Source organism: Triturus cristatus, chromosome 12 (genome assembly GCF_964204655.1).
Source record: "Triturus cristatus chromosome 12, aTriCri1.1, whole genome shotgun sequence".
Taxonomy (NCBI): domain Eukaryota; kingdom Metazoa; phylum Chordata; class Amphibia; order Caudata; family Salamandridae; genus Triturus; species Triturus cristatus.
The window spans coordinates 577,676,723-577,693,885 of NC_140595.1; the positions used below are offsets into that span (position 1 = coordinate 577,676,723).

The 17,163-nt window shown below is 44.4% G+C and overlaps 1 protein-coding gene across 1 annotated transcript in view; it reads left to right on the plus strand.

Annotated features, from left to right (window-relative positions):
- LOC146776290 (neural-cadherin-like) overlaps positions 1-17,163 on the plus strand; it is a 567,428-nt gene that overhangs the window by 309,666 nt on the left and 240,599 nt on the right. Inside the window, exons 17-21 of the mRNA XM_085637108.1 lie at positions 2-285; positions 1,244-2,858; positions 6,168-6,261; positions 6,804-6,988; positions 8,145-8,380. Of these exons, the coding sequence (XP_085493234.1) occupies positions 2-285; positions 1,244-2,858; positions 6,168-6,261; positions 6,804-6,988; positions 8,145-8,380 (2,414 nt within the window). The remainder of the gene's footprint in view (position 1; positions 286-1,243; positions 2,859-6,167; positions 6,262-6,803; positions 6,989-8,144; positions 8,381-17,163) is intronic.

Here is a 17,163-nt window from a genome sequence, read left to right on the forward strand (position 1 = left end):
GGGGCAAACGCCAAAATAAGGTACCTGATTACAGCCGGAAATGTTGGTGGTATGTTCAATATTGAACCGGAAACAGGTGTGATCTTCATTTCTCAACCACTGGATTATGAAGCGGTGCCCAGGTACGAACTTGAACTCTCAGCCTCGGATGGTAAATGGGAAGACTACGCTGTGGTCATTGTAAGGGTTGTCAATAAAAACGATGAAGCCCCAGTCTTCACCATCAATGAATACTATGGCAATGTGACCGAGGAGTTGGCTGAATTACCCGGCTTTGTGCTTCAGGTAGGAGACTTCTTCAGTCAGAATTTTGTTCATTTCGGTATAGTTATGAAGACTTATAAGTGAAATCTTTTTTTTTTAAAGTGTAATATGCTTTATGGACATCTGTACATTCCTTTTCAAATATGTTGCATCAAAAAGTTGATGAATTATGTACTTGCCAATCAGTACTCTACAAAGCGATCAGATTTGCCCATAAGCCAATCATTAGTTGAGCAATTCTTTAGATAAAAAGGGCAATAAGATTCCTGACTTTGAACATGATTAGCTTGGAAGAAATAAAAAGAATAGTTTTTCTTGGTACGAGCAGTAAATACATTGAACTTACTCCCAAAAAGAGTGAAAAAATCAAAATCTTTATTCAAGGCACAAAGTTTCATAAAAACACAGAAGTGAGAAAGCAGTAGTAAATTGAGAAGGAAGATGTAGATTTCTTTAGCATTTGGAGCTCTACATTAGGTAGGAAACAGGCAGAATAGATGAGTCTGGCATTCTTAGCTTGCCTTGAAATACAATCTTTTAATGGTTCTAGTATTAGCAATGTACCTCCTAGAGCGTCTGTTCTGAATCTATTCCCATCAGCCTGATTTCAAAGCCCGTCAGAAAAGCAGTGGTCCAGTGGCTTGGCTGACACCATCCTCAAGTGCGCTGGGGCCTGGGGGTGGTTGTTGGTTCAACAAATGCAAGACATATTTCAGACCATGCCCAACTAGTTATTTGATAGAACTTATAAGATGAGTTGTTACATTGATAACTTGGATACCAACATTTCAGATCTCTTTACAGAAGCAGGAGTGGAGACCAAGAGCAACCTAGAAAGCCTTGTGCCACATTTGTCTGATCAGATCGAGGAAAGTTTTATACATGTGACATGAATGCCTGAACTATTTTCTCCTGATTATCAAGATGTTAACTTTTAAATGGTACAACAAATTTCACTATACCACCCTTTATTTTCTAGGTTTCAGCATCCGATCCTGATGATGACATTAATCAAGGAGAAATCCGGTATTCTCTTCATGGGTATGGTGCCGAAAATGTATTTACTATAGACCGGAAGTCCGGCAACATTTTTGCTCAGAAGACTCTTGACCGCGAAGAGCGTGCACTTTGGCGATTTGTTGTCTTGGCTACAGATGAGGGAGGAGAAGGACTAACTGGATTTTCTGACATCATCATCACTGTCATCGACATAAATGATAATGCACCAAAATTCCTCTGTATGCCTGATAAATGCAATGGCAGTGTGTTTGAAAATTCTCCGGCAGGCACACTGGTGATGGAAATGGCCGCAGTTGATTTGGATGATGTTCATGTTGGATCATATGCTGTTCTTACCTATCGGATCATTGACAGTGTAAGTAGCGGGTTAAACGTGGACCTATTCAGTATTAACCCTAGTAGTGGAGCTATTCACCTGGCCAATGGAATGTTAGACAGAGAAAAGAATGATAAATATTTTCTGACTGTTGAAGCAAGCGATGGTGGAGGATTAACAGGAACGGGAACTGCAACTATCCATGTTTTAGATGTGAATGACCACATTCCAGAATTTACTCAACGTTTCTGGCAAGCAGTGATCCCAGAAACAAGTGAGATCGACTCTTCGGTGCTGGTGGTAACAGCACTGGATTCTGACCTGGGAGAGAACTCTCATCTAACTTTTAGCATTGTTGGAGGAGATGAAGAACAGAAGTTTTACATTGAACATAATAAACATGAACAACATGCCATGATTAGACTGAAGAAGAAAGTAGACTATGAGAATCCCCATGAACGAAAGTTTAACCTTACTGTGAAAGTGGAAGATCTTCATTTCACCAGCACGGCATCCTGCGTGATTATGGTAGAAGACTCAAATGACCATGCTCCAGTTTTGGTTCCACAGTTTCTACAGGTGGATCCTATCTTTGAAAATGTACCTGTTGGCACCACGGTAGCCAAACTTACAGCCACGGATGAGGATTCTGGGATGAATGGATATATTTCCTTTTTGATCCAGGCAGAGTCTGACCCCCTGAACCAGTTTGCAGTTGACCAAGCTGGGCATGTGATGATTGGCAATGCACTTGATCGAGAAACAGTTCAACAGTATACTCTGATTGTACTTGCGAGAGACCAAGGATCACCTTCACAAACTGGGACCGCTACAGTGCTCATCAGTGTGCTTGATGTAAATGACAATAAGCCTGTGTTCGAAACTGTGTACAGCCCTGTTGTTTTGGAAAATATGCCAGGACCGCATGTGGTCCAGGTTAACCAGACATCTTACTTAGTACATGCTGTTGATCGTGACTCTTCAGAAAATGGTTCACCTTTTACATTTTCTCTGCCACCAGACTACCGTAATTCCTCCGATTTCACTCTGACCGACAATAGAAACAACACTGCGACCATCACAGCTCTAAGACTCTTTGACCGGGAAAAACAGAAGGCGTTCCACCTGCCTATTATTATAACAGACAGCGGAAGCCCACCTATGACTGCTACAAATACACTCACTATAACAATTGGGGATGAAAATGATACCCCTCATGCCGCTGGCCATAAGGATGTCTACATTTATACCCACAAAGGTAATATGTAATTGATGAATTTTGGAAAAACAACACTTGTATAGTATGTAAAATGGAGAACATTGCCCTGTGTGTTACCAATAACTTTCTCTTCACATTCAATAACCAGTTTTTGTCTGTATTCCTGCTACTGTTGATTGAATAGTTCAGTGATTTGAGCGCCATCTGCAGGGATCTGAGTAAATACTAGAGGACCCTGGTTTGAATCGCGCAGAGCCATCTCAGCCGTAAACCCTCTGATGGTGTTAAAATAATAGCTACAGATTTGGATAGTTGTAACATAGTAGTCCGGAGATCTTCAAACTGGGATGCGAGGCCTGATTTGATCTTGTGGAGAGATGCACCAGTCTCTTGCCACGAGAAGCATTAGTTATGCCCCTAGGGAACAGAGACAAACACAGTGCTTAAAACAGTGCTGTATTTTATAATGAAAGAAAAGAGGGTGGCAGTGAGCCACTCCTTAGTGGGCCATCAAATGTCTTTTATCACTCATGTATTGGCTGGAGGATGGTGTCAAAGTGTGAGGGGGGCTACAAATAAACCTCAAAGTCCCTCCCCCTTTCTGATAAAGGATCACACTATAGATTATCTTGCACTTAAAGGGAGGAGTCCAGGCTGCCACATTATTGTTGGCAATCATGTACTTGATTGCATTTTATTAAAGGAATAAGTGACCATATCTGCAATTTTTGAAATTCTTAATACGGTCAGATTTGCCAATGGTTTAGAACAATTATGAGCAAATATAATTGTCATTCTCTGGGGCACCTATATATATTTTTTTAACATGAAGGGGGTGCAATGTTATAAAGATTGAAGACCACTGTACTAGTCTTTGATCCATCCAAGGTTGATAAAATAACTATAATTGACTTAAAGAATACATCTACGTCTAAACTTGAATAGACTATTCTCTTTTTGAGGTGAGTTAGGTAATTGAGCATTTGTCTTATTCCTCTTAACTGTATGACCCCAGTCTAATAACACTGGGCTATTAAATATTCCCAATAACTGTTTAATTATTTTAGGGTTGCACCTCAATCAGAAGCAGAAGTGTTACTGGAAACAGTAGGGAATGAGCAGAAGAGATTGAAGGGCACAGGGATGTAAGAAAAGAAAGAGAGAGAGTCAGGGTAACTGAAAAGAGAATCTCAGGCTGATTTCAAAAGCAGACCATTATAAAATAAAAGCTCTATAGATGCCCATTGCCTATAGAGCTCTGTTGGAAGCCAAGTAATGGTGAAATAGGGCCCACTTCAACACAGTTATCCTAGCAAATGTTGGACATATGCTCCTGTAGTGTAACTCGTATGTTTGGAGCAGATTTCCACCTTTTTTTGAATTTTCAAATTATTATGCAATTAAGCAACGGACCATACATAAACATCTATTTTCCAGAGGGAAATCTCTTCCACTACAGTTCCATTAACTTTAGAGATGCTTCCACTACACTCATCCTGGAAACACATTTACTCCTGCCTTTGCCACAAGTCTGTGCTTTTCTTGGGTGGAAACTACTTCCTTCCAAGCATTGGTAAATCCATCCTGATTATAACTTTGAGACCATTCTTCAACTTTCCTACAAGAGCTCTAAACCCTCCTGTAAGACTGAATGTGCAAACACAAATTTCCACCATTCCTCTGGAATTTTATATTGCAGATCCTATTTACAAGGGTTAATTTCACCATTCCCAATTCTGGTAATCATGATTAAACTCAGAGAGTCTGGTTAACCGAATTCGCAGATATCTGCCTCATCAATGTGATTATACTTTAACCATATATATGACCATATATATGTGCGCAAAAATATTTGGCAAGCCAGCCGGCGGCCCACAGTTGATAACATAGACAACAATTTATTGTTGCTCAGCTGCATTTATATTATCACTATAAAACGTTCGCAAGGCTGAGAAGAGAATCATGATGAAAATTTGGTGTGCACAAATAACCCTTTGTCATTGCAAATGAGGGGCTTTACCCTCTCCTGAGCAGTTCTTCCTGCTCTGCCGGATGTATCAATCTGATTAAACTCAGGGAGTCTAGTTAACCGAATTCGCAGATATCTGCCTCATCAATATTCATGAGATAGGATTCCTTCTTCAAAGCCTTGTGACTGTATGTAAATAAGGTGGCGGCTTGCAAGGGACAGAAGACCTCCCCCTCTGCATTTGTCTTCAGTAGTGCTTTGTTGCAAGCCCGGTCTATGCTCCTCCACGTGCAGCCTGCAGCTGTCACACATGCAACACAAGCTTTCCCTTATGGATAGCATTCACCGATTGAATGGTTAGTGACTGACAAAGGCAGCAGGTTGACTCTCAATGTTAGTGACCACATCCATCATCACAGAACACTGGTACAATTCCTGGGGAATCGCAAGGAAGAGCAAAAAGTCTCTTTGCAACCTAATTTTTTCTTGTGATTCACAAGGAGCCCCGATGTTACCAAAGTGATTTGTCAAGATATTTGCGACTCAGTCATTTAAAAAATATTTAAAATAGTTTTTCATCCTTGCAAAGCCTGCTACTTTGTGCAAGACAGTCTTTGTATGGGACAAAAGCCTTCTCATATATCAGGCCCCAGGTTCTTTACCACACATACATGCAAGGCATGCACTAAAAAAACACCCCTAGCATTAAACATGCAGCTCCCATTATTATGCTTCTGGCAGAACTATGTTTGGGACATTGAGTTTCCACTGGAAGAATACAATGATGCTCTCAAAATGTATGTACTTGCAGGTTAACACCTTAAAAAACTGGAAAGGCCACAACACTCATCCCAGATATTTCCATATAGGCCTGGTTGGCTATCAGGTGTATCGAAGCCAGAGTAGGCAGGAATTCCCACCAAAGTGAGGAAGGATTCTGTCAGACTGAGTATGCAGCCAGAGATTTCAAGTGTGTACATCTTGATTCTACACTCATGCCTACGTCATCTAGGGACTGACACTCACTCTCATGACTGAGGCCCATCCTAGCACAAATTGACATGATGCACCCTAAAGCATCCCCATCGTTGACCAATAAACCTCTGCTCAATGAATCTACTATTCCACTGCAATCGGCTTCCAGGTATTCTCAAATGCTTACAGTTACTCCCAATTGGTTTGAGAATGATATTCTGACCCAACAACATTGTAAATGTCCTCTAAAATGCTGATTAAATTGTAAAAAAATTCGCAAAATATGCCCCGAAATCTGTAACCCAAAATCGCTTAACTTATCACCAAAAACAACAATTATGTTACAAAAATTATTAAAAGAGTTTGAGCTTCCAAAATTAACTTCCAACCCTTTTTACCAACAGGGAATTGGCCACCAACAATTCTTGGACAGATCTATGCACCAGATGATGATGACTGGGGCAACAAAACATTTGAGTCGGAAACTCGATTGCCCAGGTAAGAGACACTGAATAAAAACTAAACATCTGCTCATTGCTCTGGTGTTGTGGCATCAGTGGGCCTATCAGAGCTCAGGTATTGTACTAAATTTTAAATGGAATTCAACCGTCACACTGCTGGATCCAGTAATATTTGTTTTTATTGGTGAGAAACACAGAAATAAGGCATCTGCAGTCCACATCGAGGGTGGACAAAACAAATGCATGGGGCACGATAATGCATATTTCAGTGCAGCAGAACATATTTTCTGAGCCTCTCTTAAACCAGTTGAAGATTCCCAGAAATATGTGATACACTGAAGCCTTCAGATAGGATTTCATAACTTAACATGGTAAATTACTGTTCCTTCTCTTCTCATTCTTCCAGTCCTTCTCAATACCATGATCTGGGTGCTTTAAGCTGGTAGCAGTATCAGCTAGTGTACCATCTTGCCTGTCATAATGTATCTAGATGGGTGAAAACAGGTCCTGGGAACGCTCATAAAGCATTAGCATGTCTTTAAACAAAATGTATTGTTTATTTTATTTGGCTGCTTTTAGGTATTTTAGTTTGACTAAAAGTACTGGCACCCTAACAATGATAGATCCTGCTCCTCCTGGGACATACGACCTAAAATTCCGGGTTTCCGATGCAGTCTGGCCTGATGTAATTTCTACCGTCAAGGTTCACGTGAAAGCATTGCAAGATGACCTCATACGAAACTCGGCTACGTTACATCTTAAAGGTGAGTTACACCAAGAGTTTAGAGGTTTTACCATGATGCCCTGACCAAACTTCTGTCATTCTAAAAAGGGATGATGGAAGTACAATTCTGCAAAAGAGCATGGTGGCACAAGATAATGTTTCAAAGGTTAGGGAAGCCTAACAAAAGGGATGAAATGGTGGTACTGTAGTAGTATGTAGAAAGCGTAAGACAGAAGTACCTTCCTGTTAGGCTGATGAGAGAATGGGAGTATGTCCACTTCCCAGAGAAAAGGACTTAGCGTACAGTCCTGCACCATCAACACCTGTGGACAAGGAGTCGTCACCAGCAAACATTCTGGGGCCCAGAAATTTGTGGGGCAAATATGGATTAGAAGTACACAAACAAGCATGAAGGAGTCAGTACTGTTGGGCCACTCTAAGGCTCTCCCTATCAGAGTGTATGTTCTTCATGGAACATATAAAAGTGATCAGCACCAGGCTGTGCACCTCAATGGCCGCCTTCAGTCCCCTTTCTCTGAACAAATGAAATGTGCTCCTTAGAAAAAGTAATGCTTATTCACGTCATCCTTTACTCTTAACACACAATACTATTACCTTTACAATACATGAAGAGTGTTTTAACTCCTTGGAGCAAAAGTGCACGTTTTGCATATGCTCATAAAGTAAATAGGGCTGCTTTTATTGTGAATTCTAAGTTCAGTTGTGTCAATGTGTGAAAGAGAGGTATGTAATTTACTGTACGTTAAAAAGGCACTGGATTTGTAATTGTGTGTTGTGTCTGTGTGTTCTAGTATTCAGGGGCTATCCCTGAATACTGTCAATTGGTAATTGCACTGCCAGATCCCCCATTCATAGTACTATGGCAGATTTAACTTTAAGTGTGGAATAAAATGTAGAAATGGTATTGCTGAGTATTTTTACACTTTGTATGCTGCAGTGTTAGCACCCACTTTATGCCTGTTTAAGAGCATGGTTGTCCTATGGTGTGATGCAGTATTAGTGCAATTTCTGATGCGTTAATATTGCATTTGTTTGAATAGAAAATTGTGTTACTTGTGCAATAATCTACTTATCTCATATCTGACACCATTTTTGCACCTGTGGCCTTCTCTGAATGAGGCTGTGAATGTTTTTGATTCTGTATAACCAGCATCTGATCCTGTTCTTGCTCTCAGATTTAAAAGCAGAAGACCTCCTACACAAAGATGAATTTGGGGTCAGCAGACTTGACCGATTTAAGGAAGTGATGTCCGAAATTCTGCCAGCAAGTCCCAGCAATATAGAGATATTCAGCTTGATGAACACTGCTGGAAGACAGACTATCCTACGATTTTCAGCTTTGGGCTCTGTAGGGCACACCTACTACACACCGGAGAAAATACATGGTGAAATGGATGCTCATAAGGACAAGGTAAAATCCACAGCTCTTATAATCTGCTTACTGACCAGTGCTCCTACATTTTGTGAGATAAAGACTCTACAATCATTTACAGGAGTGGAGACTTTGTCTCATGTTTTAAGTCACCTAGATGCCATAATTTAGTCAGAATAGAGTATGTCATTGCGCAGCATGACATCTTGGCACAGATTTACTAAGGCTTCGTGCTGGCGCTAGGGTGATGCAAAGCAACTCATGCTATCGACTATCCAGCGCAAACTGTGTTTTGCATTACCAAGCTGCATTTTTTCAAAGTGCAAAAACTGCTTTGTGTCAAGGGGATGTTACTGCAGTAGTACAAACACCCAAAGCTTGATCTCCTGAAATAGCAACTCAGGGCATTGAATCAAAAACTAATGCCTACGCTAACGACCCTGTGATCTGCCGAATCAAGGAGAGGGGGAGCAAGCTCTGCATACTTTCCAGCTGCACCACTAGGGACTCGGTTTCCTGTGAGTCCTTTCGTTCCTACAACGCTCTTAAAAAGCGCCACGCAGCCTCATTAGCAGCCAAGGACCCTGTGATCTGCTGAATCAAGCATCACCGCTGGGGACTCTGTTTCCCATGAGCCCTCTGGTTTCCACAACGTGCTTAAAAAGCACCATGCAGCCCCTTCGCGTCTGTAGCCGCCAACGACCCTGTGATCTGCTGACTCAAGGAGAAGGAAAGCAAGCCGTGCATTCTTCCCAGCGGCACTGCTAGGGAATGTGTTTTCAGTGAGGCCTCTGGTTCCCACAACGTGCTTAAAAAGCACCACACAGCCCCGCGGCCTCTGTAGCCTCCAACAACCCTGTGGTCTGCTGAATCGAGGAGAGGGGGAGCAAGCTGTGCATACTTTCTAGCTGCACCGTTTGGGACTCTGTTTCCTGCAAGCCCTCTGGTTCCTACAACGTGCTTTAAAAGGCCCACACAGCCTTGTGGAGTGGGATGTGCACAGGGAAATGCCAGGGCAACGCCCGGGCCAAGTGCGGGCCAATCCACGCCCATCCGAGCCCGAAGGAGGCTGGTCTGGACCCCGTCTCTAACATCTGAATTTCTACCGGACATTAGAAACCCTTTTACGGCTGACATGGGGAAAAAGAAGGTAAATCCATCAGTCCCAGAGTGGGGTATCATATCTACACCAGACTCCTCCTTGGCAAAAGCAACAACAGCAATATCAAATCAGATTGCCTTAAGGGAGAAAAGACTATCACTGGGAGGGGGTAGCACTATAACTGAGCCCTCTTTAACATCTGATAATATGGAATTACAGGGCGTCACCTCTAATGCCATCATAACGGACTTACCTGCATTGCCCCAAATCACTCCAGAGATAATATTTGCCAACTAGAAAGTCCCTTCCCAAGAAAAAAAGAGATGCCCCAAAGAAACTTTGCTTAATGAGCCCAAAAAATCGAGAAAGACATCTATACTCCCTTCCCCAGACTCCCTAAATCAGATTCAAGAAAAGAAAGCTGCATCACCTGTTTGGAATGAGGATGATTTAAGCAATAAACTATCTCTATTACTGCAACCAATATTGTTACATCTAACCTCAATAGAGGACCTGTTAAAGGTGTTGATGGATGGCAAGGTGGCCTCTGAGGGGGTGGGGTCTGACAGATCCCAAGCACATTTAACTCTTCCTAGTTCATTGATGGTTAAAGAAGGGGTTTCTTGAAATGAGACATGCGGAAAGGAAAGATTGAATCCGACTGCTACTTCCATTTTGTGACCGGTGCCATCCTCAGTCTTGAGGATTGCTACGTTAGGGGGGCATAGGGGCTGCAAGTTTATCACAAAACTCAGGATCAGAAAATGCTATTCAAAGTGGGCTTGAGATTAGGAATATGATGAAAGGTTCTCATGATAATGGAAGCACAACTCCGTAGAGGCAGCACATTTGGACAAACACACATGGGAAATCTAATAATTATCAATCTCTGGATCTCCCTCCAACTGCCTGTCCTTTTGTTATAGTCATGGTAAACATTACGGTTCACAGAGCACGTCAACAAGAAACAACTATCCAGCTCATTGGCTAAAGCTAGGCACTGGTTAACAAAATCCAGCAGTCTGACCTACTCTATATATGATCGGTTTATTACGACCAGAAGATTATGCTGGATAGGCCCATCATCGAAGTATATTGAGGGGGATTGTGTCATACTGAATTTTGATAATTCTCGTGTGGTAGCCAATCTCTTACCCCAGCTTCCCACGGCCTCTAAACCAAGTTCACAGATATATACAGTCCCGCTAGGTTTCGTTTATAAACCGCCTTACATACAAAGGCTTAACTTGTATAAACGATGTATAAAAGGAAACCAAGGGAGGAACTGGTTAATTTTGAGAGGGAACTTCGATATCCCTTTATCAAATAGATTCTCGGCCCTAGAAAATATAGATAGCTGTGATTGACTGCTCGCGACCTCTCATTCAGCTGATAGCCCAAATTTTTGAAATAAACAATTTTTATTGCTAAACAACAACCTTCCAGGCATTACAGAATCAGCAGTGGCAAAGCAAGAATCAGTGTCTATTGGCAATACATCAATTATACAGATTGAGAGGATACTTAACACCTTACTTAGTGCTATACTGAGTCTTCTCTGGCGGTGGACAACATCTGAAAGGTTATAGAAACCCCTGGGAATATGTGTGAACCCTCCACATCGTAGAGCTCTAACAGCATCCAACCGGTGGGACCGGTGATCCTGTCCCATCCTGCAGAGCCGACTGTGCCCGCCTCTCCCTCCTCAACTTCACCGAAGGAGAGATGCATATATCGCCCCTATATTTATTGCACTTCCCCAATTTACCATCCCATTTTTTGGGGCACCCACACCCCTTGAACACCATCTTTTCAGCCACCATAGTGTAATCCATATCAGAGGCCCAGTCTCTCACCCGGGCAGCACCCCCGAACCCCATTGTTGGGCAATATTACGTTTGGCTATAATCCAACCCATTGTTACCCAGGATTGTTCCATCTGGGTAAGGTCTGTTGCGTCCCATATGTTAAGGAGGCAGGTCTTGGGGGAGGGATGAACGGGTTTGCCGCAAGCCCTGGACATTTGTCGGGTAAGGTCTATCCAATACTTTTGTATGTGGTTGCAGTCCCAGAGTATTTGTGTGAACGTGCCAGTCTGATTGCAGTGTCTAAGGCAGAAAGCGTCCGTTCTCCTACCCAACCTAAACAATAATAGGGCATCAAAGTAAACCCTGTGGAGAACCTTCAACTGGACCAGTCGCAGCCTCTGCGGAATCGCCACCTCCTGAGGGGAGGCGAGCACGTCTCTCCAATCATCATCCTCCATCCCACCGAGGTCCCGCTCCCATCCCACTCTTGGTTTCAACATCGGGTCAGTCCGGTTATTTACTAATTTTTTTATAGGTTAGAGATATTACCTTATGGTCCATTGGGTCGAATAAGAGTCGATCCTCCAGGGGGGAGGAGTCTGGAAGGGGGCAATCTCGGGGGAGGGCTGAGTCAATCGCATGGCTGATTTGTAGATATCTAAAGGTCTCCGTAGGGGCGAGTTGGTATTTCGCTTGAAGATCTGCGAACGTGGCTTTACTACCCTTAACCCAAAGGTCCCCAACCCTAGAAATTCCGATCAAGTCCCACTTGTCGAATCCTGGGCATGTACTAAGGTGTCCTAAGAGATCCGGCTCCCATAGGGGAGTGGCCTTCGTGAGGCGGTTATGCCACCTTAGCTTCCATTGTACCGTGTGCCATGCTTCGACCGTACGGGCCGTGGTGCCAGTCAAACGCAATTTACCCGGATTGGTGTAGAGAGCCCTATTGTAACCCCCCCTTCCCATCAGCCAATGGTCCGTGCGGAAATTGGGGTCTTCGTGAGAGCCAAATGCCCATCTGTTGATGGGTGCCAGCTGCGATGCCTGATAGTAAAGGCGCACATCTGGCAGCCCTATACCCCCATCATACCAGCCCATAGTGAGCTTAGTTACAGCAATTCTGGGGGCCCGACCGTCCCAGAGCAACTCCCGTACCACCCCATCGATTTGGGAAAAATAGGAGTCAGGGATCAGATATGGGGCATTCTCCAGGGCATATAAAAACTGCGGAAGCGCAAGCATCTTAAACAGGGAGGCGCGTCCCAGCAACGTCGGGGGCAGTGACCTCCAATGCAGGACATCCGATCTCAATCGCTCCAGGGGCTTCTTGAGGTTACGCTCATAAAAAAGATTCTCGTCAGGTGTGAGGAATAAGCCCAGATATATAAAGCCCTGAGTCACCACTGGGATGCTGTAACCCCTTGGGCTGGGCGGGGGCTTGCCCCAAAGGACATACATTTGTGATTTGGACCAATTAATCCGGTATCCCGAGTGTGCCCCGAAGATGTGGAAGATATGGAGAGCCCGACGTATGGATCGTGCCGGTGAGGCCAAATACAGAAATATATCGTCCGCGTAGAGCGAAACACGATCTTCATGGTCGTGGGTCCATTTTAAGCCCCTAATCTTAGGGTCACTCCGTACCCAGACTGCCAGAGGCTCCAGCACCATGGCAAAAAGGAGGGGCGACAGCGGGCAACCCTGCCTCGTGCCCCGTTGAAGGGGGAAAGAGGCAGAACGGTGGTTATTAACTGAGACATGCGCCATAGGTAGCCCATACAGCAGCCTGATCCACCCAAGCAATTTAGGGCCCAATCCCATACGGGCAAGTACGGCGAAGAGATATTCCCATTCTACCGTATCAAACGCCATAGAGGCGTCAAGTGACAATAAGATCGCTTTTTCTTCAAGGCTATAAACCCGTCCCAACATACCATTAACACAACGGAGATTCCTGGCGGTATTCCTACCCGGCATGAAGCCTGACTGATCTCGATGGATCAGGTCGGAGAGATAGGGGATTAGGCGATTGGCCACCAGTTTAGCCAGGATTTTCGCTTCTACCGGCAACAGCGAAATGGGGCGGTACGATCGGCAATCCTCCGCCGGCTTGCCAGGCTTATGGATCCCCACAATCGCCGCATCACGGATTTCAGGCGGTAGGCAGCCGAGTTCATAGCATTCGTCATATAGGTTCATCAGGTGGGGTGCCAACGTCACAGCCATAAGTTTGAGGAGCTCAATGGGCATACCATTAGGGCCCATCGCTTTGCCCGATCTGACGTCTACTATAGCTTTTTGGACTTCTGCCAGTGACAGGTCAGCTTCGAGTGACGCTCAATCTTGCGGCGACAAACACTGCACCTTTATAGTGGCAAGGAGGTCCGTGGCCCATCGGACCTGAGAGGTCTGTGGGACCCGGTAGACTTCTGCAAAATGCGCGGCAAACACGTCAGCAATTCCCTGGGGGTCCGTGACTAGCTCGCCACCCTGACCCGCTATCGCCTTAACCCACCTAGCCGCCTGTTCCTTGCGCTCCAACCACGCCTCCCTGCTCAGCGGGTACAAAACCACCCACCCCCCCAACATGCAGAGTGCCTGTCGCCCACCCATAAACAAACTTCACGGAGCGTGCACCCCCCCCCCTCCCAATCCATACACTCTTAAAATTGAAAAGAACAATTTCCCCCCCCGGCCCGGTCCTCCCCACCAGACATTATACAGCGTTGAGGCTTAAAACGGCCTTGGATCAGACTTTCAGTGGCCACGTCATGGTGCCTCCACCCCTCGTGCCCCTGAGTTCAAGCTACAGTACTTGCATATCGGGGAACCTGCGGGCCGGCCAATCCATAAAAGTCACTGATAGGTCCCTGGTACGCCCCGATCCGTCCCCAGGGCCACGGTCCACAGCACCCACCACACGACGATCACAGTTCGCCCCTCGAGTCCCATCCGAGGCAGCGCCTCCACAATCCCTCCGCCCAGGGGCCAAATCAACACGAACATGCCTGGCAAAGTTCCAGAGCACCCCAAGAGGTCAGGACCAGTTCTGTGCAACCTTACCATACCATGATTTAGCGTCCATCTGTCGGGCCCTGGGAATCAACATCGGAGCTTGGAGGAGAACGTCTCTGTTGGCGCCAGTCTGCTGCATCGGAGGCCGCCGAGTGCCCCTTCCTTGATTTCTTTTCAGCAACACGCCAACCCTCGAGCCAGTCCCAGGCGTCTTCTGGATGGGTGAAGAACCACGCTTTTCCATTCGATTCCACTGTCAACTTAGCGGGAAACAGCATGGCGTATTTACCTTCCTGATCACGCAGGGCCCGCTTCACGTCCAGGAAGCTACAGCGCTGCTTCTGTACCCGCAGAGTGAAATCCGGGAAGGACATGATTTTGCTGTTATCAAGAGTCAATGGAGGGGCTGCCCGTGCAGTCTGGAGTATGATATCGCGATCGCGAAAGTTGAAGACTCGAGCCAGGAGGGGACGGGGGGACGCCCTCGGCTTTGGACGGCCCCCCGGAACCCGAAGAGCCCGCTCAATCGTGAAGCATTTGGAGAGTCCTCTGGGCTGAAGGCGTTTGAGGACCAGCTCTTCGACAAAGAGGTCCACCGCTTGCCCCTCCGCTCGCTCCGGAACCCCAAGAATGCGGATGTTATTGCGTCGCATCCTTCCCTCATAGTCGTCCAGCTGCAGGACCATCGCCTCATGTGCAACACGCAGTTCGGAGACTTGGGTCTTAAGCAGGGCGGTGTCGCTGACCAAGTCTTTAGCAGTGCTCTCGACCGTGGCCACCCTTTCCACCACTTTTTTCATATCTTCCCGGATAAATACTGGTTTTCGCCCAGATAGCCCAAATTTAATGGACAACAGGGAAATCAGCCTGTCAAGCACGATGGCGTCAATAACGGAAAATCAGTTAGGAAACTTAGGAAATAGGCAGAGCTCGCCCTCATCCACCCCCAATACTAATAGGATTAATAGGCAATGCGGAGTTAATGAGTAATGATAACCATATCTTTCTCTCCTTGAACATAGCAGAATATAATAATACAAAATGTAATAAGGAGTGGCATAAATAATTAGCAAATCACCAGACTATATGTCTACAAGAAACCTGGGAGGTGGACCCCATTTATTTAAATGGGTATCGTTGCTTTAAAACCCCAGCCCTTCCATCGAAAAGAGGGAGAGCTAAAGGAGGCCTATTAACCTGTCTAGCTAACAGAACTATATTTAAATTGGTTGCTTTTGTAAATAATTCACCTTAATTCATATGTTGCTGCTAAATGGTGATCCCGGCATGAACTTAATGATAATACATTTCTATAATATTAGCTTTGAGGATCCAACCTCAGTGGTTAAGCAATTAGAGAGTATCCTGAAGGATGTAATTTTCAACAACAAAAACCAGTTTATCCCATCTGGGTTGGTGATTTCAATATAAATAGATGCATGAACGATGACTTCCGGAAATGTGTCCTAACTGTCCATGAGGAGGAAGTAGTCAACTACTTTACTCACTCACTATATGGAAATGCCTTAAATAGCCTATTAATACCCTGGCATCTAGAAATCAGAGCCCAGAGAGGTGCTAATGATGCCCAAATGATTTCCCTCTTTTATAGAGCCGGGGTTACCTCATTAATAGACCATATTATAACTTCGGCCAACTATGGAGATAATCCCAGTAAGATATACATCAATATGACTGAACTGAGCAATCATGCAATAAAATCTATAATGAGCCCATGGAAATAAGCATCGATAAAATGGTGGGGTAGAAAGATTCCTAAACCTATCCTTGTTAGATCAAATGGATACACATTAAGGTGGGACAAAATTGATGAAAAGGCTCTTTCCACCAAAGTGATATCTACTAATTACAATGAGGTCTTGACGTGTCTAGATCCCTCTGTAAATATATATATATATCAGGTAATCCAAGCATGTGATAAGATTTTAGAAACTATCTAACTGCAAATATCCCACCCGTTACAGCAAGAACTCAGCAGCCAATTCGGTGGTTTGATGAAAACTGCACAGAAGCATCGGCTATTCTCCGCAATGCTTTAAAACGGAATCCTAGGGATAAGGATCAAATATAAATCCTCAGAGCCACATACAAAAAATCCAGAGAAAATGGAAAGAAACATTTAAGAGCTGAGACCTGGGCAAAATTAAGGCTAGCATCTAATAGTAACGACAGCAAAGCTTTCTGGAAAGTGATTAATACCCCCACATCTGTTGGATCAGGGAGGTCCCTTGTTGGAAACATTTATAGATGAGACCACATGGATTGATCTCTTTCAGAAATGTTTTCTAAAGAATGAGATGGGCACTTCTAGAGATTTGTATGTAGTTCTAACGGATACCCTCCCTGGCCCAGATGGTGTCCCTGTGGATAGCTTTCTCATTAATAAAAGTTTATGGGTTCCTTTAAACACCTCAGTTTTTAACGGAATGAGTAACTCAAGGCCTCTCCCTTCAGGGAAGCAATCCCTAATCATCCCAGATTTAAGAAAGGGGATGATTCAAATCCAGCAAACTATCCCTCAATAGCTTTAATAGATAGCACAGCAAAAAATAATGGGTCGATTATTATTAAACAGACTGGACGATTGGGTTGCTGAAAATAGGATCCTAGCGGAAGTCCAATATGGATTCAGGAAGGGTATTGGCACGCTGGACCAGTGTTTAAATCTAGCTTTAGTATCAGCAAAATATGCGATAGCTAAACAAATTATGGTATATCGGAGGAAATGGGGATGGATCCCACAATATTCATCTTCATTAGGCAATTATATATAGGAGCTACGGTGAGGGTCCGATATGGGAAACAGGGAGAATGTACTAAATCTTTCAAAATTGATAAAGGAGTAAGACAGGGCTGCGTTTTGGCTCGTTTCTTAT